Source organism: Serinus canaria, chromosome 2, assembly GCF_022539315.1.
Source record: "Serinus canaria isolate serCan28SL12 chromosome 2, serCan2020, whole genome shotgun sequence".
NCBI lineage: Eukaryota > Metazoa > Chordata > Aves > Passeriformes > Fringillidae > Serinus > Serinus canaria.
In genome coordinates, this window is record NC_066315.1 from 147575572 (window position 1) to 147602556 (window position 26985).

At 40.9% G+C, this 26985-nt stretch overlaps 1 protein-coding gene across 5 annotated transcripts in view; it reads right to left on the bottom strand.

Annotated features, from left to right (window-relative positions):
- Nucleotides 1–26985, bottom strand: part of PTK2 (protein tyrosine kinase 2) — a 189932-nt gene that overhangs the window by 115039 nt on the left and 47908 nt on the right. For 3 of the 5 annotated variants that reach the window (XR_007777015.1, XM_050971675.1, XM_050971674.1), the window contains exon 1: nucleotides 16584–16726. The exons of 1 other annotated variant lie outside the window; for it this stretch is intronic. Coding sequence is in view for 3 of the 4 variants with exons in the window: in XM_050971675.1 (XP_050827632.1) it covers nucleotides 16584–16686 (103 nt within the window). In the remaining variant the exon portion in view is untranslated. Of the gene's footprint in view, nucleotides 1–14558; nucleotides 14674–16583; nucleotides 16727–26985 lie in introns of those variants that run through there. One more of the 5 variants, XM_050971680.1, reaches the window with a different exon arrangement.

Below are 26985 nucleotides of genomic sequence, written 5' to 3' on the forward strand. Positions count from 1 at the left end.
ATATGTCAGATCAGCTAAAAATTTGGCTTTGCATGAGACACAAATGACCAAAAGGGTTAAAAGTTTTGAGCTGAAGAAGGTAACAGCTGCAATCAGACCATTCTACTTCCAGCTGAGTCATTACTTCCTCAAGTTTTTAAACCAGGGGAAGAAAGCCATTCCAACTGGTATTAACCAGTCAAAATACATTTAATTTAGGCCCCCGTTCAAGAGAGTTCTCTGAAAGTGGAATTTAGTACTTAAAAGGATAAAATATTGGACCTGTGGTAGAAAAATTAATTAGAACCTGGAGGAGGTGGGTTCAATCCCCTAAAGCAAGATAAACTTCAGTACAATTAAGCTTCATCGGTTCTGTCACTTCCAACTGGGGAAGGAATCATGCAGGAACACCACAAGAATAATCAGCCACAGTGCATGTGGCACTATTTTCAACTCCTCTCCAACCCCCCCTGACAGGAGACATCCTGGGTCAAAACCCCATCATGCTTTGCAACACATGAGCCATAAATACAATACAGCTTGTGCCAAAACCCTCATCAGCCTTTTCCACTAAAGCAACTGTTTTGGGTTACTCCATCTAGTCCATCCCATCCCACCTGAGATGACCCAAATATTTATTTGTTACTGGCAGTTACCTCATTTCAAACAACAGGGAGTGGGGTCAGAAATACCAGAAATATCTAATTCAACTGCTACACATTTCAAAACCATAAGTAAAATCGAGTCTTTGCAGGTTCTGTGACAGCCCATCTGTGGTGAATTAGCACAGACCCAGCAGCAGAGGCCCCAAACCACCAGCATGAGCATATCCTCATCATGGCAGGGGAGCAAAGGAGGCAGGGGTGACTGGTTTAACATCTTCATGGTGGAGAAATTCAGGCACACCTGAAGGCATCAAGTCAGCAGGTTTCACTAGCCCCACAAGAATTTACTGCACCTTTTTAGAATGTATTTGATAATGGACAGGTATTAAGTAAGAAGCTCATAAAGATGCAACTTACTTTACAGTGCATTTTTCTTCTATTCAATTATTTCCCAGGAAACAATAAATCAATTCCCACCATCACAGTGATGAAATATGCAATTGGTGTGTGACAATCTCACCATTTGCAGAAACAGCAGGTGGTAATAAATTAAGTTGGTGTTACACAAACAAGACACCTCCATAAGCTAACACCACACACATAGAGGTATCAATCCATCCCCCTTCAAGTCTCTAATAGAACATACAGGAATATTAATTGGAGAGGGGGGATGCACTTGAACACATGCAGTTTTTAAAAGCTGCACTGACTTGGCCTGAGAACACAATCCAAAAGGATCTGGCAATTAAAACACCTTTGCATATGAGCTTCAGGAAGCAGAGTTCTTAACTATTTGCAATCTGTGCTCTTAATATGCTTGAATTTATTTTGAAATAAATACTTCACAGTAGCTAGAGAGAAAACAGAAGAACAATCTCCTTCAGCAAGGAGTGTGTATGCTTTAGTATGTATGAAAATATTTCTGCACAAAACCTGAATGTTGTGACAAAACACCTTCCACACAACAAACATGCAGCAAGTCAGAGGTACCTGGGTCAGAAGTACCTGGAAACACTTAAAACCCTACATAAACTGAAGAGGAACAAGCATTAGGAAAGACTGCAGAAATGGATAGAATTATTAAATATTCCAAACAAAGATGACAGTATTTCATCAGGTTACCAAATTTTAGCCTGAAATTGGGTCTTTGGGATGTTTGTGACTTGGAAGAGGTTCTGTCAATGCTTACTAAAGGCAAGGGGTAGGTGTCTTCAGCATCACACAACCCCTTGCCAGCAGAGAATTGTGGAATAAGTTTTTTCTATTTTACCCCAAGGTTCAACAGATAAGTCAATGGAATTTCTACAACATCTTTTGCACTGTCCAAAAGTCCAGAGAAGCACAACTAAAATAATGAAGGGGCAGAGCAGGAGCCTTGTGAAGGGAACCTAAAAAAGGCAGGACTCCAGATGGGAGCTTGATCAATACTTACAAGATCCATGAGGATGGTATTAAAAGATTCTCTAAAAGTCTCTAATGCAGTGGGTACTGAAGAAACATAAGGACAGGCTGCAGACAAGAGTCATGCTCACACATTCTCCTGAGAGAGTCACAAGTAGGAGATGCTGTCCAAAGAGACTGAAACACCGATGGGTTAATTCTTTTTATATTAAGAACATCCATAAAAGCTTCACTTTTTGCCTCTGTTATTGAAGCTGAAATACAGAATTATGGAATGGTTTGGCTTGGAAGGGAGCTTCAACATCATCTTACATCATCTCATTTTAACCCCTGCCATGGGCAGGGACACCTTCCACTGTCTCAGGTTGCTCCAAGCCCCCATCCAACCTGGCTTTGGACACTTCCAGGGATGGGACATCCACAACCTCTCTGGACAACCTGTGCCAGGGCCTCACCGCCCTCACAGGGAAGAATTTCTTCCTAATATCTAATCTAAACCTTGTGTCCTTCATCTTAAGGTGGCTCCCCCTCATCCTGTCCCTCCAGGCCCTTGTCCCAAATCCCTCTCCAACTCTCTTGTAGCCCCTTCAGGCATTGAAGCCTCTTCCTCTCCAGCCCCAACTCTCCTAGTCTGTCTCCATAGCCAAGGTGCTCCAGCCCCATGATCAACTTAATAGCCTCCCCTGGACTTGTTCCAAAGGTCAAATATAAACCTTGGGGCTTCCACAAAGTTCAGATGAAAAGACAGATATGCAGCTTTGGCAGCTTTTTCATAGGCTACATATATCAAGTCAATAGATGCCAGTGCAACATGATGATTTCCATACTCTGAAAATCCTGAAATCAATTAATTCCCATCTATGAACACATCCAAAAAGCCTACACTGTATATATTCTGATCCTTTAAAGGGCTCATATAGTTATGTTAAAAACAAAACAAAACAAACAAAAAAACCCAAAACAAAAACTAAGAATATTAAAGCTGTCCCATCACTCAGGCCTTATTTTTCAAGATTTTTGGAAAACTATTGTCTGAGTTTAAGTTCTCATGTATAGTTTAATATCCAAAGATCATTAAAGGAATTTGTCTGGTTTCTTAGACATGCCTGTGTTAGAAGCTGGGGAATTGATATATGATCATTTCTGAACAGCGTATTTGTACAGAGGTTTGAGTTAATTTCTCAGAGGCAACTAAGGTGTCACCAGAGGCTGCTACACCAACTTAATAATTTCTCCTTGCTGCTGCCAAAGCTGCAGAACTTGCTACCCCTTTCCTCCCTGCCAAGCATTTCCTCATCCACTCTTCCCAACCACGGAGCCCTTACTTCCCTCTGAGTCCTCCTGCTACTGCTGCTTAAATGATTTTTGAGTTGCTGTTACACATTAAGACAGAATAAATCAGTCTGGGCTTATTTTTTTCTGGTTTTGGTGAGGGTTTAGTGTTTCTTGGGGTTCACAGTCTAAAACTGACACTTCTAAGCCTCTGCTGCTAAACTATTCAGTAACATTCACTGATTTTCAATACTTGGTCAAGAGAGAGGTGAAGATGAAAGACAAAGGGGGGCAGAGAAGAGGTAGGAGATGAAGAACTATTCCATTGCAATGGTTAAAGAAGGCAAAAACAATTTGGAGAAAACACCAGTATTACAAATTCAGGTGTTATTTCCAACTTCAACCTCCTCTTTTTCCTCTTTCTTTAAAGCCATTTATCAACTCTTAGCTGGTACCCGGACAAGTTTGACCAACTTAATGGACAGATGTGAATAAAAAGACCAAGAATCTTTACCAGGGGCAGAAGTTGATGGAATTCTGCGGGAAACAGGATAGACAAGTAAGGCTTGTTTGCATCTGATACAAGAAAGCTGATGAGCACCTGTAATTTGCACCAAAATCAACAAGACAGCTGATCACTGAGTATTATGGCACCATCCACAGGTCTCCAGCCAGGCACTGGAATTTTAAAGAGGTGACAGGAACTTTGAACAGGTAATGAGGTGCTTCTTTTCCACCAGAGACCAATTGAACACATGGCAGAACAAGTAACTACAATGACATGTAAAGGAAAAGGTTAATTTGAGATATGCCTGGCACAGGCAACAGCAGAATAAGCACAACTAACCTCTAATTATTTCCCATTATTTTGCAAATGTCAAAGTATGGTCTTTAAAGATGCTCAGCATTTGTCAGAAACATGATTTCATTACATTTTAATCAGCTGCAGAATATTTCACTTATCAAGTGAGTTTCATGGCTGACAGGAATCAGACAAGAAAAGCTCACTTAAAACGCAGTTATGTTCTTCTGTCAAAGACAACACCACTCAGAGGAAAATCTGAGACATCAAGAGTTAATACGATTTGCTCTGAAAAAAATGAGCTGCAAATGATTTTCACACTCCAGAAGGAAATTAGTTTTCCCACTTTAAGAGGTGAACAGAAGAATACTTTGCTAATACAAAGAAGAGTACAGAGCAGCATACTTGATGAGACTTCATGGTTTACTCTACCCCTTTAGGCAAAATAAATAAAATTTTAAAAATAAATAAATAAAGATCAAGCCCCTAAACAAAGAGCCCCAAGCCACTATTTTCCACTTACTGCAAGCCTACACATTTAAAAAGTTTTAAGAAAGAGCAAATTCTGATTCATTAATGGGCAACACTAATTCCTTATTTAAGATGTCACTTAACAGTGGCTGAAAACATCCCTGGCTCCACCCTTCTTTGTGGAAAATGCATTTTTCACAGCAAGAACCTGAGCTGCACAGACTGTGACACTTAGAGCAGAAGTGAGATAGGCACAGAAAGGGTGAAGCTGAAAGAAAAATCCCTCCAGGAACAGATCCCGGCAGGTTCTCCAGTGCAGAAGTGGCAGCACAGCCCAGCCCCATTTCCCCACTCACTGTAATGATCCCCTACCACGCTCAAGGTCAGAAAACTCAACTGCTTTCAGGACTTCTTCATCAGATTTGAAGTTTCTGGGGCCAACTCGAACTGTGGAAGACTTTTCTAAACACCAATGCATGCTCTTTTTTTTTTTTTTTGAAAACTAGACAACTCAAGATTCTTTGCTGTTTTAATTAATCAAAAGAAACTCACAGCATAAAGATCTTGGAGATGTAGACAACTAATACCAAAACTAAACACAACCCTGGTTCAGTTTCTATTTACTACATTTTATGATATGCAAGGTAATTTATTAAAAACATCTCTTATCCATCTTCCCTTGAATCCCAAATCAGTCATAGCATTTAAAAAGACCGGACTCAAAAAAAGTTAAATTATTTCCCTGATGAGTCTGCCTTCATTGTTAAATTCTGTCACCGGCAATGTCTGATATAAACCAACCTAAAATCAGAGTTGTTGCTTTTAGAAACTGGACAAATGTTAAGGAAAAAAGCTAAATACTTTTTTCCTCATTTTTCAGATGTAAGACATAAATTTAAAACTGGATTTGTTCTTTCAGAGTCTAATTTAAAGAAGACATTATATTGCTGTACAGCAAATATTAAACATACAGATTGATCTCAATGTTTTAAAAGGCACTTAGCAAAGATGTATACCAATATAAGGTATTTACAAAGAAATTATTTTGGATAGAATTTCTCAGTTCTTACAGGACATCTTGCAGGAAAGGCTTAAATTCCATGTTTGTTTGTTTCAATGCAAGAAAATTAAGATTAAAGGGAGATAACAAATTAGGCTGGGAGTATGACTATAAACATGTTGTTTTGACAGAAAGCTCTGAACTTATAAATCAAGTTATTATAACACTTATATAATCTTCTCTTACATGCTAAACAAAACAGTTCACAGTGATAAAACAAACTGCACCTCTCTGGTCTGAAATGAAAGAGAAAAATGAAAAAAACCCACAAAATAATAATTAAAGTAAAAAATAATAGTCCATCTAAAAACGTAGTGCCAAATTACACAGTACCATCGATGTCAAAGAAAATACAGGCCAGAATTAACAAATCCACAACCTAAAGTGTTCCAGATCCACTTTTCTTCTTCAGTAGGGCCTTAATTCTGCAAAGCAACCCCCACCCCTGTGGATTTCCAGCAGACTGGAATACACAAGTGAGTTGGTGGTGGTGAGGGCTGGAGTAGCTGAGTGCACCTGGATGAGGCAGGAGGAAACATTCAGCACCTGAAAGGACCCAGCCATTCAAAATCTGCCCAGTCAGTCACAAAGGACACATTTTATGAGCAACTTTATTGCAGTGCAGGAGGGTGTCCTTGGGAGAACAGAAGGGCACAGCTCAGTCCTACCTACTGCCTGATCTGAGGGATACTTTTCCTAGCAGAGAAAAGAAATAAAACAGCACATTTTTATTCCCATATACAACAAAGCTGGAGCAACATTAATACTGTAAGTGCAGACTGGATATACAGAGCAAGGAAAGTCCTAAAAAGAGAAGGAAAAATATTCAAGAATTTTGTTGAAATAACCTACAAAAAGTTATAGATCAACTACTGTTTTGTACAATTATTGTAGGGTGGAAGAATCACATGTACCACAGAGAGAAACAAAACTGAAATTCCTTATAATTCCCACATTAGGGAAAGGGAATGACTCTCACTTCCCAAAATGTAGCATTATTCCAAAAAATCACACCCTCTTGTTTATGTTCCTACCACTGAACAGGAAAATACTCACTGGATTGAGACATCAGTGACTGATTCATAAAATAAAATTATTATTCTTGGCAGACATAAAAAACTATTTTAAGTTGAGGTTTGGTGTTCTCCCTCTTGATTTTATGTCTCTAAATACTGCGCTAATCTTTCCTGAATTTCCCAATACCATGCTGAACAAAGACAGAAGATTTGTGACTGCAAGTTTCAAAGCTGTCTTCATTTCTCATTCTTCTGAAGATGCACAAGCCTTCGCAACCACACAAGTAACTTGAGACACCTAGATGTAAAAATCCTTCAGCCAGTATTCTTGACCTCTGTGAACTCATAAATACAGACCCAAGCATGATCCCATCTTACAGCCAGTTCCAAGTATGAGAGTTTTTTCCCCATTTTGATGGCTTTTTCCTTGTTCCTGAATATTTACACCTAAACCCTCCCACTGTGGTTTATTTTAGTTTGGCTTGACTGTGATTTTAACATTAGAAAAACAAACTAGAAATAAATCTGGATTAAACAGAAGTGACTGCTGCCATTGCTTTTCTCTACTGGATAACCTTTGTGTGTTTTAACTTGCCTGGCTTTTCCTACAGGATGGAACAGGAATTTTGAACATGACCTTGCTGTGTATCCAGGAGTACCCAGGGTGTGCTTGTTCCTGATTCCAGATAATCTCATTTCCAGCTGGTTCTCTCTCCCATCTCCAACAGTCACTGCTCCCTCCCAGAACAGACCAGACACAGAAAAAGCACAACTATTATCTCTTCAAATTTTAGGAATTAACAATTTCAGAGATTCCAGAGTGATTTCAGCAAAAGCAATTAAGGACTTGGATAATTCTGAGTAGAAGACTACCTGAAGGAGGGTTTATCACAGAAATTATTTGGCAGCCACAGCAAGTGCTCCTGTTCCTACTACAACACCTTGGTTTTCATCAGTGTGCCCAAATGTATCACAGCCAGAGCTGGAAAGAGAAGTGAGATGTGGCAGATAAGAGCATTATTCCAAAAACATTTTTATTGCACCTCTAGAATGACAAAAGATATTTAAATTATATTTATATGTGCAAGTTTGTTACTTCAAACATGAAGTCCAACACTACTGATCAATACAGGTCACACAGCTTGTTCCAGGAAAACTAAATTAATGCAACCAAAACCAGCAAAAAGTTTGTTCAGTATCACATAAAACCAGAACCCATACAAACACCAAAATTATTCTGGAAAGAAGAAAAGTAATGGATATTTTCCTTCTGAAGACTTGATGATGCCTTGCATTCATATATTCAGTTTATATATCCTGTATCTATAAAATAGTATACATTATATTTTATACCCATATACTTTATACTCATATATTTTATATTCGTATATTTTATATTTTATACTAATATACTTTATATTTTATATTAGCTACTCTGTGAAATACTACATGTATGTATTTTAAAAAATATAAAAGTAAAAGCAAAATATTGAAGAGATAAATCTTTCATTTCAAGGACAGAACAGAACAAGGAAGAAATTCTCTAGAGTGAGGGTGATGAGGCCCTGGCACAGGTTTCCCAGAGAAGCTGTGGCTGCCCCATCCCTGGAAGTGTTCAGGGCCAGTTTGGATGGGGCTTGGAGCAACCTGGGATAGTGGAAGTGTCCCTGCCCATGGCTGAGGGGGTTGGAGTGAAATGATCTTGGAGATTCCTTCCAACCCAAACCATTCTGGGGTTCCATGGCATCCTCCTAATTATTCTGCGTAAGAGAACCACAGGCACTAAGTCCTCACAATTATAACCAGAACAAAATCCTCTTAATTTTAGGTTCAGAAACACATGCAGAAAAGACAACCTTCTGCTAAACCTGGTTAGCTGATAAAACATTAACTTACTGACCTGACAGGCACCACCCCTACGTGCCCATCCCACTTCTGTGCCAGAGGACACTGACTGGAACAGTTCAGGGTGTAAATCTTAATTTCTTTGCCACTCTCATGATAAACATGACATAGGAATCAGCCCTGAACTGGGAACAGATACACAGATCCCTGTCACCTGAGCAGTGCCTTTTCCCTCTGGGGAGGGGATGGGATGGATATCTGCAGCACACACATGCTCCTATTTGACAGGTACAGCTATATAGAACCATAAATCAGAGATCTTTTAATTCTGCCAACATGAGTCAAGACTGCTGCAATCAAACACCTGAATGGACAAAAAGCTGCTGTTTAAGTACCTGGCAATGGAATTCATTGCATGGGAATCATTTGTTAGGATCAAATTGAAAAGGCTGCTCTACTCCAAAGTATCTTTGTTGCAATTCTTCAGATTATCTTGACCAACCATCGCAACACAGCCAAGACAAAACCCCTTTGAGGTGAACACACTGAGATTTCAGGAACATGATTCCTACTATCTCCCCATGCCAGCAAGAACAGATCATTGCTGACTTGCAAACATATTAGCAGAAAAGTTGTGAGAAGAGTTTCAATCCTATTGCCCCTTATCTTCCAAAATCAGCTAAGAAGCTACAGACCACACCCAGTTCTTTCCCACTCTCCTTCCCAGAAACTAAGATGTAACAGGACTGCAGACCATTACTCACCCTGCAATCACTTATGATGAAAATGTTCCTTGCTCCAATGACCTCTACATGGATATTAAAGGAGAAAACTCAAATGGTGGGAATCCATGACCAAATACTGGCAATTAAGTGACTAATTTTGCTTCATCAAGAGGTACTGTTCAAGTGAGTAAAGTCTGGTTTTACTTTTTAGTTCTACAGCACAGCCAACTGAAGGAAAAAGTTCAGCTTTGAGTCCCAAAATGCCACTCTTCAGTTCATTACCCTCATCCCCTCTTGATGTGACCCTGCAGAGGACATCACTGAAGAGCTCAGTTGCTGTGAGCTGCTGTCCCAAGGCACAGCAGAACTGAAGCACACAATGATTTTATTCCTGTATTTACTCAGGATGAGGAGAATTAGGCCATGGAAAAAGATGCTTCTCCTTAGACATTTCCTCAGTAAAGCAAGAGACAATACTTCATTTGCAGATTCCAATTTAAATAGAAAGTACAAACCCCTAGTGCTTGCTGTTATGGATCTGAAATCACTGGCAGGAGAGACACTACTTCAGAAAGCAGTGACAGTGCTTGGGGAGAGAATTAAGCAATCTCCCTTCTGGCAAAGTAACAAACCTCGGTTATCAAATGAATAAATGAAAGACGGGAGTTTGTTTACAGATTATTTTCAATAAAATGACTCAGCAGGATTGAATACACACAGAAATGCTTTACTTAGTATCTATGCTAAGCTACATTAAATATCAGAAGAGGACAATCCTACCCTCTTTCCATAGGCCAATAAATACAGAATCACCCAGTGCTGGGCAACCACCAGTTACCTCCACACCTCAGCAAGCCCTCCATCACCTCCATACCTCAGCAAGCCCTCCATCACCTCCACACCTCAGCAAGCCCTCCATCACCTCCACACCTCAGCAAGCCCTACCATCACCTCCACACCTCAGCAAGCCCTCCATCACCTCCACCTCAGCAGCCCTCCATCACCTCCACACCTCAGCAAGCCCTCCATCACCTCCACACCTCAGCAAGCCCTCCATCACCTCCATACCTCAGCAAGCCCTCCATCACCTCCACACCTCAGCAAGCCCTCCAATCACCTCCATAACTCAGCAAGCCCTACCATCACCTCCACACCTCAGCAAGCCCTCCATCACCTCCACACCTCAGCAAGCCCTCCATCACACCTCCATACCTCAGCAAGCCCTCCATCACCTCCACACCTCAGCAAGCCCTCCATCACCTCCATAACTCAGCAAGCCCTCCATCACCTCCATAACTCAGCAAGCCCTCCATCACCTCCACACCTCAGCAAGCCCTCCATCACCTCCACACCTCAGCAAGCCCTCCATCACCTCCACACCTCAGCAAGCCCTCCATCACCTCCACACCTCAGCAAGCCCTCCATCACCTCCACACCTCAGCAAGCCCTCCATCACCTCCATACCTCAGCAAGCCCTCCATCACCTCCACACCTCAGCAAGCCCTACCATCACCTCCACACCTCAGCAACCCCTTCATCACCTCCATACCTCAGCAAGCTCTCCAATCACCTCAACACCTCAGCAAGCCCTCCATCACCTCCACACCTCAGCAAGCTCTCCAATCACCTCCATACCTCAGCAAGCCCTCCATCACCTCCACACCTCAGCAAGCCCTCCATCACCTCCACACCTCAGCAAGCCCTGTCCTTGACAACCCAGCAGGAAAAACTGGCACTGGCAGCTCTCAACATGGATTCAACAGGAGATACTGCAGGGATCTCACTGGTCTTGCATGATGATGAAATAATCACGAATGATACAATATTTCTGTAACTCTTCTAATCAAATACATTTATGTTGTCCTGTACTTAAGCTTCTTTTAATAGAATATTTACAAAGATATTTCCTTATGTCTGGCTTTTGTTTGTTGTGCTGGGTTACAGAATTCAGCAGCTTGTACAGATTTCCCTATTATATTGTTATAGTGTATATTAACCTATAAAGTCTCCAGTTATTAATAATTCCATTAACAAATCCATATCAGATCATAAATTTAGGAATACTTGTGAGGATTTTTTTTCCAGACAATTAATGAAAAGTACATACTCTTTGCTGGCACATCAACATTTTTACAAGACACGAATTTGCAACTATTCAATTTCAGCAACACTACAGCAAGTGAAGGGTTGAGACAACCTAATAAATTTCTTACAAATACAACACCAGTCACAAAAGCTCATTTCAGTACCACAGTCCTACCAATACAAGCTTCCAAAGGAGACATTGCCCAATGAATCGCATTTGCTAAAAACACAAAAACAGGTAAGAGATCTTCTTTGGTATCCAATGTTGAAGTACTGCAAGTGTTGCCAGGCTAACTGGGCAAACAAATGCACAAATTATGCACATGTCTGCAGATGTATTTTACATACAGAAAATAAATATGCACAAACACACAATGGGAGTTGTGATAAAGAAATTTCAAATATAAACTGAATAAGAAAACAATTAGGGCTATAAACTCCTGGTTAACTTTTCTGCTTAATGCATCATTTCCAACAATAAAACATTCACTTGGGTTCCAACTTCCACACTTTGCTGTTAGACTTGTTTTCCAATGCTTCTTTAAAAAGGATATTTCAAACATTTTGTTTTCCTTACTGAAGTTTTAGGTTTTTTCCAGGCAGCTCAGAATTTAATTCCAAGCTGCTTCACTGGCTCATTACCAGGTGCTACAATTGATAAGATCACACATCTCCATTACCCAGGGAATGCCAAATGCTCCCCCAGCCCTTTAAAACAATCACTTTCCTTTCTTGTAAGAATATCTCAAGCTCCATCTTCCATTCCAGTCGTCTTTGAATACGGAACAATCACCCCAGTGGGAATGCAGCAGACTCCCTGAGCTGCACAGTTCCTGTATTTTGAAGAATATTGAGCTACCACAGGCTGTGCTGTAACACTGAAAGGGAACCCCCCTTGCTTTTCCAGATTATTTTTGACCTTTAAATATATACAGGCATATCAGGAATATGATACTCTGAGCAAACCAGTCTAGTGGAAGGTGCCTCTGCCCATGGCAGGGGAGCTGGAACTGGACAGTTATTTAAGGCCCCTTCCAGCACAAACCATTCTGTGATTCTATGAACTTTTTGCCTTTACAAAGTAGTGGTTTGATGAGATTAACATTATTTTTCTTCTTTCTACAAAAACCTCACCAAAAAACCCAAAGAATTGAAGAGAAGTTTTTCATGGTTTGCAAGTCTCATAGCTCAGGAAGCTACAAAGTTATTACTAAGTTTAACAAAAGTTTAGGCAACCTTACTATTCAGAAGGAAATGGCCAATGTAGCCCATGTGGTTAGCCAACAACAGACTGTCAAATGACAGACCAGACCTTTCCTAGCTGAAGACTTTTCCCAGCTGTTTTCCCCTCAGACACCAAGGGAAAAGCACTAAATGTCACTTCTAAACTACACCTATAGAGCAAAGAAAAAAATGCAAGAGCAGGTGCTTCCCTCCAGTCACTTTGACTGAAGCTCACTGAGAACACTCACACTAACAGAATAGCTTTTCTTCCTTTCTATACACAAGAACAATTATATTTCCATGTTACATATACAATGTCTGCATCAAAGAAGTAGGATATTTTGATTTAGAGATTATTTACCTGCTTCCAACCTTCACAGCAACTTCCCTAACTCCATTTTCTATGACTATGTCCCTCTTAGTGATAACCTATCACATAAAAACTTAAAGGCCTGTTGGACTGAATGTTATCACTCTGTCAGCAAAAAGCAGAGATTTATGACATGGAGATGAAGGAGAAACAGCTCTGACCTCCTCTCTTATGCATCCAACTGTCTTGCTTATATTCAACACATGACCAGCAGGTCCCATCTGAACACACCCCCTCAATCAGCAGGGCTCACCAAAAAACAAACCCACAACATTTAACTTGGAACTGCTTCTCTCTTCCAAAAAAGATTGCAACATTTGCAATAGGCCAAAACTATTTCCCAGCATATTAAATACATTTCACAACACAGGTTAAAATTTTTAATATTTCTTTTAAACAAGACCAGGTTTTTACTGAATTTGGTTCAATTATTTTAAGCCAGTATAGATTTTCCGTGTTAGTTTGAATGGCTGAGTTCAAGAACTGATCACCCTGCAGTAACAACTCACATGGCACACACTGAATTACATCAATTAATTGTTCATAAATGACTAAACCGAGCTCTTCTGGAAGTTATTCAAGAAACTTCCTCCTCCTTGGGGTGGATAATTCACAGACCTATAGCAGAGCCACCCAACTACCCTTGGCTGTCACGTTTACACTGCTTTCACCCAGTTATTGTGTAAGGTTAAAATGGCAGGAATTCACAGGAAACACAAGAAAAAAGTTCACCAGCAAAAGTATCTAGGTCGAAGTGTAATACATTACACTGTTAATGATTTTAACAAATTTCAGAGATGTTAGTGAAAAGTCTTTGATGATCCATGATTACTTTCTAGTCTGCTGTTACAGACAGAAAGGAAACACCCCTGTATGATACCAGCACAAAGTTTCAGCACTTAGCTGGGAAAGGAGTGGTGACTGCTCAAGGATCAAGACAGCCACTTCAGCATCCCCTCGAAGCTGTAACTGAGCTTCAGAATGATTAGTCCACAAGACCTGATATTTTAAGTTTTAAACTACTTAATGAGAGGGAGGAAGCAGCCAAAAATGTCCTATTCCTATCCTGACTAAAGTAATACAGACTTACTGAGAAGAAATATGCCAGCAACAAAGTACACACTTTCTCTTCATTCACCCATCAGAATACCCTCAAATCTGGAGTGTACTGATCCAGACTAAATTATTCAATTCAGTAACACCACTTAGATTAGATTTAGATGTGGAGATGAGGCAAAAAAACAACAACACAGATTTACACAAGTACTTTCTAAAGCAAGCAAATATCTTATTCTCTGTAGCAGTCCTACAGACAGAGCCACAGAATTGGCTGCAATTAGGTCATCCCACGCTATCGCTAAGAAGATTTGACGATTTCAGATTTAAGAATGCTAAAAAAAAGTGGAACCTCTGTATGAACACAGACTCACTGAAATATTTCAAAGCCTTTTCAAAGAACAAACATTTGCTGAGATCACACCTGGTACAATGAAAGCTCAATCTGTCCCATTCAAAAGAGAACAGAGCACTTAGAAAGAAGTTATGGATAATAAAACATACACCTCAAGATCCCATTTTAAGACATTATAAAATACTTAAAAGTTTTATCAGTTTTTGCTACATGCAACCTTACACTTTACCAGAAAAACCAAGAGGCAGAATAAAGACATCAGAACTAAATGGTTCTCTCATTAATATATTACCTTTCTTGGACTGCAGATATCTCACAGCCCTTATCAAAGTAGGCCAGATCCGTCTCATTTCCCTAAGGTTAAGCCGGTGAACAGTACACAAAGTAATCATCGACTAAGGCATGGCCACCATTCAATGACAAATATAGCTCAAGCTATTTCTCATCTGTCCTATTTTTTGGGGAGGCTGTGATGAAGCTTTTTCTAGAAATCATCACAACTGGAAGCTGTGAAGATCCTGGTGCCTTTGTCCTCTTATGCAACCCCTGGTGCTCCCCTTCTCCCCCCAGCAGGAATAACAAGAGATTACAAGGCTGCTCTCCAGATTTTGGGGCAGAGGGGATGGACAAGCAATCTTCCCTGAAGTCATGTTCTGAGAACAGAGGCGACCAGATGAAGAGGTGGGATCATTTTTCATTCATTTCAGTTGCTGGAATGGGGGGCGGGGGGGGGGGAAATCAATACCTTTTATCATGGCCCAATGCAGCAGTCCCCAGCCCTGCTGGGGCATCCTCTGGGACAGGAGTAGGGGGGAGAAATTGATACCTCAATACTAAGCAGCCTGAACAGCAGATGGCAAAAGCTTGCTTTTGCTTTCAGAAGATTCTTTCTCCCTACTTTTAAAAGTTACTTTCTGGAAGGTACCTTCATCCTGACCCTCACAGCAGTCCAAGGAGATGAATCCCAATTTCCTCTAATACTTCTGTTATCCAATTTATGACACACAGATCTGGCACTGTTGTTACCCCCTTCACGGTAAACAAGTTTTACTAGAAGCAAAGGACACTCTGTATTAGCTTTGTTTCCAGCTACCGTTACTCATTGTTTACTAAATATTATTCCCTTGTGAGCTGACAGGTTCTGTACTTCGTGAAACCAGGGTGTGGTGTTCCACTTCTCCCATTTCTAAGTCGATTCTACTCTATGTGGTATAATGTGCCAATGTGTGGCAAGGACTAGTTTAGCACGAATATTTCTGAACGGTGCCGAAAGCAGGCAAAACAAAGTGTTAAATGCTTCTTCGTGTGCCCTCCTAATTACCACACAATAAAAACTGTAAATAAATTTAATGTTTTTCTCAAACAACTAATCAGCAGCTATGCCTATCGAATCCTTAGCTCAGATACGTTTGCCCTGTACTTCTGAAGTAACTGGCTGTCCGTGATCCAAGATCACAGTGACGCAATATTTCACTGCCAGTTTCTCTTCCAAAAAAGAAAGTACATTGAAATGAAAGCAAGCACGAGGAAGGTTATGCTTACAACCAGCAACATTCAACTTTTTACAGTTGCTTTCCATCTAAGGAAGATTTGATTCTTTAGCTACTAACAGAATTTCGACCTTAATCCCTGTACAATCACATCCACAACTCCAATATAGAAGTAACGTTCAGATGATAATACGGTAAATATTAAAGTCTTGGGATGCAAATTAGGATTATCACGTGAATGACTTTCCCAAGTCCATCTAACTATGTTAAGCCTCAATTTCAAGTCCAACCGTCTCACTGTAATAAATTCATGCTCTGTGGCTACTTATTGTCTCAGTTTGGGGGTGGATAATAGCGGTGGCAAATTCAGAGATATCAAGTAAAAACATGTGAGTCTTCCGCTCCCTACGATCAGGATCAGACTTTAAAACTACTTCTTCTAAAATGTGAGTGAAAGCAGAATCACCCTCGCAGCGGCTTCAAACATACAAAGATCACAAACAAAGCCATCAGATCCTCACATCAGTGCAAGTACAAACCAAACAGCTCAAGCGCTCTTTTCATTTCAAATCATTCTTAAAGGCAGAGAGAGAAAAAAAAGAACCACAAAACCCGAAGCATCCCAGCTGTCAGGTGAAGCAGCTCCTGCGGAGGGGCAGCTCCGCACTGCAAGCGCATGACCAGAATATTTATTTTCTAGCTTGGCTTTGCGAGGAAAAAACCATAGAACCACAGGTGGTAAAATGTTAAATAAAGAGGGAGAGAGAAACGCATACATACATACACACACACACACACACTTAGATATAAATAAAAGGACGGAGTACCTTTAGCCCAGCACATGGGGAATGGGCTGCAGCCGCTTTTCTCCATGCAGCCCGCACCTGCCCGCCTCGGGGGCTGCTGCCCGGCCACCTCCAGCAGCCACATACACAGAGCGCGCTCGATGCCGGCCAGCTCCGGCACACAATGTCCCGATTCAGCGCTCCGGGCTCCTGCGGGGGGAGGCTGGAGCCGCCTGGACGTGCCGGATCCCGGGAAGAGGAGGGAGCCCCGGCCCTCCCCGGGGCGGTGCGCCTTCACCTGGCTGCGGGGGGAGCGCTGTCCCCCGGCCCGCCCGGGGCTCCAGCGCGCTCCGCTGCGGGGAAGCCGCGCCGCTGCCTCATCTCCCCCCGCCCCGGAGCATCATCCACCTCCTCGTCCTCCTCCTCCTCCCCGGGAGCGGTGCCGAGGCGGAGTGAGCCCTGCGGAGGAGGGCGGGCAGAGGCGGGAGGCGATTACCCGGCTCCCATTAATATGCTAATCCCCGTCTGCTGCCCGCGCCCGGCCGTCTCCGGTTCACCCTCTGCGCAAAGACAGAGCGCTGGAAATGCCGCCCGGCGCGGCTGCGGACCGGCCTCGCTTCGCCGCCGCTGATGTTCCTGCTCCCGGCTGCCCCGCACCGCCCCTTCCCTGCCGCACCCGCGTTTTGCCATCGCTTTTACACATTTGCTGTGTCCCTTTACCGACACAAGCGCCAGGCATCCTAAAAGCAAAACTTCGCTCTAAGCGCATGGGAACTTCCCTATAAGCGCCGGAGAACTTCCCCCAACTTCAGCAGGAATTGGGGTCACACGCTCCATCAGCACTTGCCTCACTCCACGAGGTTACGGATGGAAGAAGCCTGGCAGTGCTGCTTGGCCCTAAAGAATGAATATCGCAGCCCACGCCAGTCCTTAGTGCCACATCCAGCCCCCTCTAAACCCGGGGCTTCTTAATTGACTTCTCATCAGAAGGCAAAGGTCACTTCAAACATTCACCCCAGATGGGATGGTGAACGGTCTTTGTCTCTTCTTAACTTTGTAGCACCTAACACCAAAACTGCTTATAAACAGTTTTGTTTTTAAATGGTGAATATAAATACTGCAAAAGCCGATGTTAATAATAATCACACAACCAGGCAGAATGTGTGTATGGAAATAAAGCAAATATCCATTTTACAGCAAAGTATTTCACAAAAATTATAAACAACTGTTTCAGCTAGAACACGTATTAAAATCAACAGGAACAAGATTCCCACTTATCATTACAGGTCTTTATATATTCCACGGTTATCTCTTCTCACTCCCAGCCCTTAGCAGTAAGGCGTGAGGCTTATCCAAGACTAGAACCAAAAGGGAATTAATCTAAAGCCAGCAGCCTTCAACTTAACCTATCTATCTGCCTACTTGTAGCAGCATGCACTCCTTACAGCATATGTTTAATTACCATTCTTTACTGCCATCTCATTTCTCAATATACTGACTGGCCTTGCAGAATTAGTGGTGTATGTCAAAATTCTTGATTAAAAAAAAAAAAAAGAAGAAAGGAAGCAGCAACTGCATTTAACTATTGTCTGCTTCTCTATTTAAACGAGAAAAAATATTCCGTGGTAAAAAAAAAAGAGAGAGAGAGATTAGGCCACAACCAGGCCCATCAGATGTTCTGCATCACTGCTCAGGCACAAAGCTCTTTCTGGGGCTGAAGAAAGCCAAAGGGAACTGAAGACATGCCTGGGTGCCTTCCTCCCCCCACCACAAAGTTTTCCAAGCCCCTCAGTGCTACACAGACAGACAAACACTTCTGGTGACAAGGTCGATTATATTTACCTTCAATAATAAAGCAAAACCTGCTACAGTAAATATTTAAACCCCCAATTATTGTAGTTGTGTGGGTACAGAAGGGGCACAGACAGGCTCTGTGCCTCTCTGGTTCATGCTGCAGCTGGCAGGGCAGGAAATCTGCTTTTACACATCCAGCTCTGCCATGGGCTTCCTCAGTGACCTTGAGCAAGTCAGACTTGTTTCCTTCGAAAAAGGAAACTGCAAATACTTCTTCAGTTTTCCTTAAATTGATTTGATCTGTGCTCTAGGGTGTACAAAATATTTTTTAAAGTGTGTTTCTTCCATAAAAAGAAAATGTTTTCCAGAAAAGCAGATTAAAAAAGATCTAGAAGTAAAAAGGGGAAGGTCTAAATTAAATTTTATTTATTAAAAAAAACCCTTTAAATATCAACTGGTAAGTGCATTACCAAGGACAGTTTTAATAAACAGAATGTGTGGACTCTGTATTCTTTACACTTTTAACAGATGAGGCTAATACAGATTATCAATCCAAGTGTCAAGAGATACCGCCTGCTCATATAATACCAGTATTATATTCATTCTTCTCAAGGACATACCTTCATGGTTTTGTATTAGACTACAAAAATGAAGGGAAAACTAAGTACTTCATAACATGAGAATATTTTAAATTCAATTGTAGAAGCTGTCCAACATTTTACACCCTGAATATGTATTTTTCACTTAAACCCAGTGCTTCCCTGATACTTTTTAAAAAATACTTAATATCTCTTTGTTATTATAAGGAGTACACAGTGGACATATGCTCATTCTCTTCTTTCAAATAACATGATAATATTTCTCTGCACAAAAGGAAGAAAAAAAAGGCCAAAAGCATAAAATTTATGTTCTGGAAATGTTCAGAAACCCCAAAATTCCAAGTTGGAGGGAGGAAGGCAGACAGGGATGAAGTAGCAGCAGACAAGGCACAAAGTAAAGAAAAAAAAACCAAACTTGAGAAGTCAAATACATCTCCAGTATACAGAGTATATTGAATATTTACAACATTTTATAAATACTGCTCATCAAGTAGCTATCTGAGCAGCATTTATGTAAAGTAATCTGTTTTAAGTAATGCCAATCAGATTATACCATTTACTGAGGTAAGAAACATCTGTCAGAAATTAGGGCTGTGGAACAGGAGCGTTGGTTCTTGTTGTGCAAGATGCATTTGCTGACACACACTGATAGTATGTGTGTAGTAGTCTCTGTGTAAGCAATGATGATAACAGTTACCAAAGAAAAGCCTAAAAAAAGTATTTATTACAAAAAGAAAAATTCTTAAGTTTTTACTAAGAATTTGTAGAAGCACTGGCCATTTTCCTTAGCACACATTCTAACCAGAAAAAAAGCTCAGACTACCCCAATAACAACAGACAGGCCAAGGTCAGCTAAGAAATGGCATTCTGCCCCAAGGAAATTCAAGTTAAGACTTTTCTGCTATGACTATGATTTTGGTTGCTCAATTTCAGACTGCTTTTAAAGACTACTGATTATCAGCATCAGCTTTTGGAAAGCAAGAGGGGAGGAAAAAAGTCAAATGCTTTTTTTTAAATTGTATCAAGGTATTAAGTTTTTAATTTCTTTTTTTTGTGGTGCTGAGCCTGTCTCTTATTGATGCCACCTTCAAAAATCAAAAAACTCTGGGGAACAAAGGGTTAAACAGCAGGGGGTTTGTTTTTTACAATTGTGAGACATATAAAAGGTTGTCTGTTTTTTTCCACTCAAGCTGATCCAAACAAAAACAAAGATCAGGCCCATCAGACAAACTAGCAAACCTTGGCTTTCTCCATGGTCAAGTCCAGAGCTGGAGATCCTGGGGGCGTTCCAGAGATCTCATCAGCACAGAACTGACCCTAGTTTCTCCCTCAGTAAATGGCATCATTAGGAACTCTCTGCTATTCAACTAATTTTTTTCACAACAGTTAGTCTCTCTCTTCAAATTTTGATCAAACTGGCTGGCAAGTTGGAACATTGTTAGGAAGGGGACCAGGACAGATCCAAACATGTCCAAGTTCCACTGGGCTGAAAAATCAAACTGAACTAGGATTTGGAAACTGTGAAGAAAACAGACAGATTGGTACTGGGGTAGTGATGGAGAACAGAACAGAAATTTCAGTTCCTTTTCAGCAACACCTCAGCCACCAGATGAACAGAACAGGAACAGAGATCTGCAGGGGAGAAAAGAGCAGCCCATTCACTTGTTAGAACAAAAATGAAGAGCTACAGCCCAGAGCACAGCCATGACATCAGCATCACGGCTGGAGGCACCTCTGCTCTGGAGACAGGATGAGAGAGTGGGCAATGTTCAGCCTGGAGAAGGCCCCAGGGAGACCTTGGAGCCCCTTCCAGTGCCTGCAGAGGGACTTCTGACAAGGGCACATGGTGATAAGACAAGGAGGAATGGCTTTGAACTGAAAGAATATGTGTTCAAATTAAGTATTAGGAAGATATTCTTCACTATGAGGATGGTGAGACACATCCAGAGAAATCCTGGATGCCCCATCCCTCTAAGTGTTCAAGGCCAGGTTGGGTGGAGCTTTGAGCACTCTGGTCTGGTATAAGGTGACTGTGTCCATAAAAGAGGGGTGGGAACAAGATGATCTTGAAGGTCCCTTCCAACCTAACCCGTCCTGTGATGATGATGGTGATGCTTATTATTATTTTGGATTCAATAATTCATAGTCACAGCCACTTCATGGGCTACTGTTTATCATTCTAGTAATTACTAGAAGCTGAAGAACAAAGGCAATGTTTTGAAGGAGATCTGCATATTCCTGTAGGAGATGGAGGAAGAGTTCCTTGCATTCATCTAGCTGATAAAGAAAGATTTCAAACCAAGTTTACCCTCAGAACAAGTGCAGGATTCTTTTGGTAAAGCCACAAATGCTTTCTGCCATGACAAGTGCAGCCCATAAAGCTGAGGGTACCTGATGAATGTTCTAAAAATTAAAATATGTTTATTGATTAAGTGACAATCTTCTGCATCTGAATTAATTTGCTTTTCCATGTTGGTATCTGGAATTCCCCAAACGTGCTGTCCAGACACTGTAACTGCACCATAATCTTCCTTCATCTTCATTCCCTCAAGTGAGTTCTTTGTGTGAGTTTTTTCCAAATATTCTAATAATTCTTTGGGTGCATGCATTATTTAAAAGTGGAAAATAGTATCCTACCCTAAGTGTCCTCTTAGCTAAAGTCAAACAAACATCATCTCTGTTCACAGGAACTACTGAAAAATGGTGCATTGTAATTATAACAAATCCAAAATGACAACTCCTGACCTCTGCCTTACTCTAAACTCAGGTTTGCTAAGGCTGTTTTGGAAATCTGCCTTGGATTACCTGGTCTCTAAGTCTATCATCCTTGCCCCCAAGCAGCCCTTTCTGCTCCACCCACACCTCCTCTAGATCAGTTTCCTCCTGAACACCCTTTGCCAAAGGGCAGAGAAGAGAACAGGGTGATGAGCTCCAGGACCTCCAAGGGTCTCTGCAGACTGAGAAGCTCTGGCATCATTATCCTGCCACCAGAGATGGTCTTTCTTATTTAACTCTGAGCATTCTGACAGGCAGAACTGAAAGAAAAATGATATTTTACTTTAAGTGTCAAAATCCAAGCCTGGTTTTTCAACAGAAATGATTCAGCACAACAGAGAAGCAGCATCACCTCTGTAAATTCATTTTAGACTTTGCAATATGAGCAAACTCTAATTCCATGCTCCAGACTACATTAGGCCATTTTTCTCCTGAAGAAGAAAGATAAAGAGCACTTAGATAACTCATTCTAGAATATAAACTGCTGAGGATCTCTGCTTAAGACATTCTTCTGGCAAAAAGTCAGTCCAATACTGAATTTCTGGTTATATTTCTCCATTTGGTGAGCTTTATAGTAGGATAATCTTGGGTATTCCCAAAAAGTTCAGAGTTTTAAAACAACACTTTTGACCTTCTGAACCATGGTCACCTGTTTAGCCTTAGGATCATTTGAGCTACATTTTAAAATAGTAGTTGACAGAATTCACTGGTTTTCTTTTCAAATCTTAACCTATTGGTAGTAGTGAGGTGGGGAGCAAGACAAATCAGGGTATTGGGAGAGAGCAGGAGGAATTTAATGTTAATGTGGTTTCCCACACCTCCCCTTCCCAAGGGATCCTGTGATGCTGTGCAGCAGAGCAGGCAGCAGTGCAGCCTCCCAGCCTGTGCTGTCAAGACAACAGGTGTTAAAAGGGACACTAAGTTAACTTTAATTTTATTATTCCATAAATAAAGACTAGCCATTTTTTAAACCCATATGGGTTGCATTAGTTTTCAGGCATGAAAGTTGTAGCAGATTTCCCTGTGGGTGGACTAAGCTGCTCATCTTCTCCCACTTCCTTCCATTTACTTTTTGAAGACTACTGTAGAGAAGGATAAAGTCAATGCCATGAAAGATGAAAAAGGTTTAAAATTACTCCTTCCTTAGGACACTGCTTCAAAAATCTCTGTTTCTTCTTGTTCTAGGCTATTTACAAAAAAAATCCACCCAACAAAACCATTTCTATCCTCAGGCCATCTTTGAGAAGTTCATTCACTATTCCATTGTTTAAAGCTAAAATCTGCTTCATGGACACCTGGAGAGAAGAGGTGAAAAAATAGAGAAAAAGTGAATCCTACACATGCTATTCCTTATAGAATTTGGTCTGTGACAGATTCACTGTGCTTATCAGTTTGCACTGCATATCTTCAGCCTCCAGTGTGGGGTGACTGGAGAAGGAGTCCAGAAGTAATCTAAATGGTCACCAGAACCTTCCTGGACCTTACAAAACTTCCCTTTTTTAGCAAAAACATTCCATTTACGAGGTAAACACAGTAGAAGGTATCTGAAGGGGATGGACCCCAGCCCTTTGAGCTGTTTAAAGGAATTGCATTCTGTAAGGATTACTTTTCTTCAGTGGAGGGGATCCAGGAGTGGATCAGTTGACCTTACAGATTCTTAAAATCCACCTTTATCAATTCAAGGGTAACCTAGAAATAATTAGCCACAGTTTCTAAGAGGGATATAGGAAAATGAAGTTGCTTCTGGGTCAGCAAATCTCCTCAGTGTCTCATTTTATCTGCTGCTTTCTTCTCTCATCTATCTAAGAAGCAATTAAACAAAAGAAAGTAAGAAAGCTGTGCAGCCACACAGGGTCGGGTATTTACCAGAAATGGTGTCACCTGGACGTGTCTTCCTTGTCCCGTTTCTCCTCCAGATGCCAAATACAAAGCTAAAACAACAGCTCATCAAAACCCTTTTAATTGCAAACATCATTTTAGGAAGAAGTTGAACCTGACTCCCAGTGTTACATAAACCACAGATATAACACCAGTAACTCCTCAGACTCCCAAGCTATTAAATGCAATTACAAACTGAATAAAACAGTAATCCATGACCTCAAAATAATGCAGTATTTTTCCATTTATGTATGAAAACACACAGGGGGAACAGTTCATATTGTATTTCTTAGTGAAGGATGAGCATAGCATAAATCCCTTATATATTAACAAACTCTTATAGGCTGAAGCAAAGAGCTATTTAAGTTTAAAATTCCAGAGTCACAGAATAAATCAACAAGCTAATGCTGCTCCCTTCAAGTCTAAGAAAGCAGAAAATTAAAAATTAATCTTTAATTCTTACAGAACATCTTTTTAAAGTTTTATAACACAAATATTAATGCTTCTCTATTACCAAGGAAATTCAGTGCCTAAGATATCAAGCAAAGAAAAGCATATTTTAAAAAATAAGAAAATATCGTTAAATAGGCACAAATCCCCCTGCCTCTCTGTAATTAGCAAAATTTGGATTGAAACATTTTAAAAAAGTGTTTGAGGCTTTGTTTACAAGAACCTCCAGTACAGGCCAGGTGTAGCTGAGCCTCTAAGACACAGAAAATTCAACTCCTATTCACTTTATCAATCCCTTTTCCTATTTTGTACCAAGAAGGGATATTCACTTTTCAGGAACTTTCAGCTCCATTGCTGCTCCATGGGACCAGCAATAAACTTCCAAGGAACAGCTCCTCAGGCAGTCATTTTATGCTGCTATAGGGAATCAAAGGTCATCCTCAGCTAACACAAAATCTTATTCAACACAAAATCCACCATCTTAAATAGCCTCATTTGCTCCTCCAATTACACAAGACTACACAGTTCTGCTGAACAAGTTCTGTTTACCTAGGAAAATGCCTGCAGAGTGGTGTCAAAGAGCTCAGAAACACAAGAACTTGTTGCTTCATTTTAAGAAAGGCTTCCAGGAGCTCAGCACCAAAAGCAGCTCAAGTTAGTGGAGGTAACCAGCTGTTACAGGATGGAGCAGCATTCAGTGTGTCAAAGGCAGCACATATCCCCTCTCTGCATCCTTTCATAGCTGGAAATTGATGAGCAGACCAATGCAACCACTGCTCTGTGGCTCCAAACTCAGCTGAGCTTTAAGTGTAGTAAGCTTTACCCAGGGACTTGACAACCTCAGCACAAAATGCTTTGATGAAGCTGGAAACAGATGTGCAAGAATGCTGATATAAAAATGAAAATAGGCAAGGCCAAGATGTACAAAACCAACTGATACAGCTGGGAAAGATGTTTGGGCACAGCCCTTCTTCAGATCTGAAGAAAGATGTTAAATAAGTATCCTATGTCTTCAGATGATAAACAAAAGATCAAAAAGCCAAAAAAACTCCTTTCTGATGGCAGCCTGAATGACCTACTTTACCAAACATCACAGGGCCAGCACTGTCAGCATGTAACAGCATCTGACAGGGCCAAGAGCTCATCTCTTGCACAGTTCTGAGCTGCAGAGCACAGCTTCCAAAAAACCTCTGGTACTGCTCTCCACAATCCCATTTGATGCATTTCAAGACTCAGCACTCAAGCTTTTAAATGAACATGAGTCCAGAACAAAGAATTATCAGTGCCTGCATAAACAGAGGAAGAATATAAACCTTGTCCTGCCACACAGACACGAACAAGAAATGGCATAAACTTAAACTGGGAGTAGGAAAGTTCAAGGGCCCTGAAATAAATGCCTAATAAGAATTTTTATATTGCAGAAGAAGATGTGAAACTGTCATCTTAATAGGTTAAATATCTTCAAGGAACGACGTAAGTCAGGTCTGCCTTGGGGTAGGACAGAATTCCTTCACCCTCAAGTTTTGAAGTCATTAGACAAAGCCTGATCACTGTCCTTAAAACTTCTACTTAATACTCTACTTTTAGAAGCTCTATATAAAAATCTCAGTAATTATGTTTCTAATGTTTCCAGAAGCTCAGTGGTAGTCACTACCTCTAACACTTCACTGAATCATAATCACTTCACTCCCTCACCCTTCTCTATTGCAAAGCCTCAAGTTTCAATAATACCTTTTACTCCACCTCTTGGAGGGCATGTAGATGACCAGGGAACAGTCAGCAGGAACTTCAGTGCTAATCAATACATTTTTTTACTGGGACTAAAAGCCTTAGTAGCAGTCTAACCTTTCCTCAGTACCATAAAATACCCTGAGTTGGAAGGCACCCACAAGAATCATCAAGTCCAACTCCTGGCCCAGCACAGGAACCCAGACAATCCCACCATGTGCCGGAGAGAGTTGTCCAAACACTCCTGGACTGTCAGGAGTGGTGCTGTGACCATTTCCCTGGGGAATCTGCTCCAGTCCCCAACCACCCTCTGGGTGAAGAACCTTTTCCTAATATCCAACCTAAACCTCCTCTGACACAGTTTCAAGCCATTCCCTCAGGTCCTGGTCACCACAGAGAAGTGACCTGTAGTGGAGATCAGAGATACTAGTTCAGCTGCTCTTCAAATCCATGAAAATTGGCTCCACTAAGACATCTGAAGACAATGTGAATCACAACATGAAGTCTATTAATCCTAGAAATACAGTTCCAGTATTTCTCTGTATTAAGCCTTTAACAAAAAGAGTTATCACAGATAATTCTCCTCAACTGTCTTGGAAAAAAAAAAAATCAAACCATGTGAAACCATTCCAGTAAGTCATCTGAATGGACAATAACTAGAAACTTCAAAGATCATCTTAAAGGAATAATTAGTGCACAAAGATATAATCTGAAAACATCGTTGTGCCAGAGTTAAACAATGTAAGAATTTCTTAAGAAGTTTCCAATCTATCTCAAATGTAATTCCAGCCCACTAATGGAAGCACAGGCACTTAACAGCCCTCTTCTGTTATCCTGATCCTTCCTCATAGTAAAGTCCTGAGGAAAAATGTACTTGCTACAAGAACAGACTTTGTTGTTGTTAAGTCTGACCCTTCCATATGAACACCTGAAGAACATCAGCTTTATACCTGACAAAAGAAGTTTTGCAGTTTTTCATCTTCAAATTAGTGGTCCCTAGGGAAAAGACCTGCAAGCTATCATATCTTAAATATGTTCGAATTTTAAATATTAAATTTAATATTTTCTCCTGAAAATAAAAAAGGGAAGGGGGATGGGGAAGCCATAGGTATCAATTTTTCTTCTTACTTCCTTTTCCCAGTTTTCACCACACAAAGCCAGCACAAACAAGCTACAAGCTAAGGGCATAAGGAGAAGGTTCAAACTATACATTAAGAATG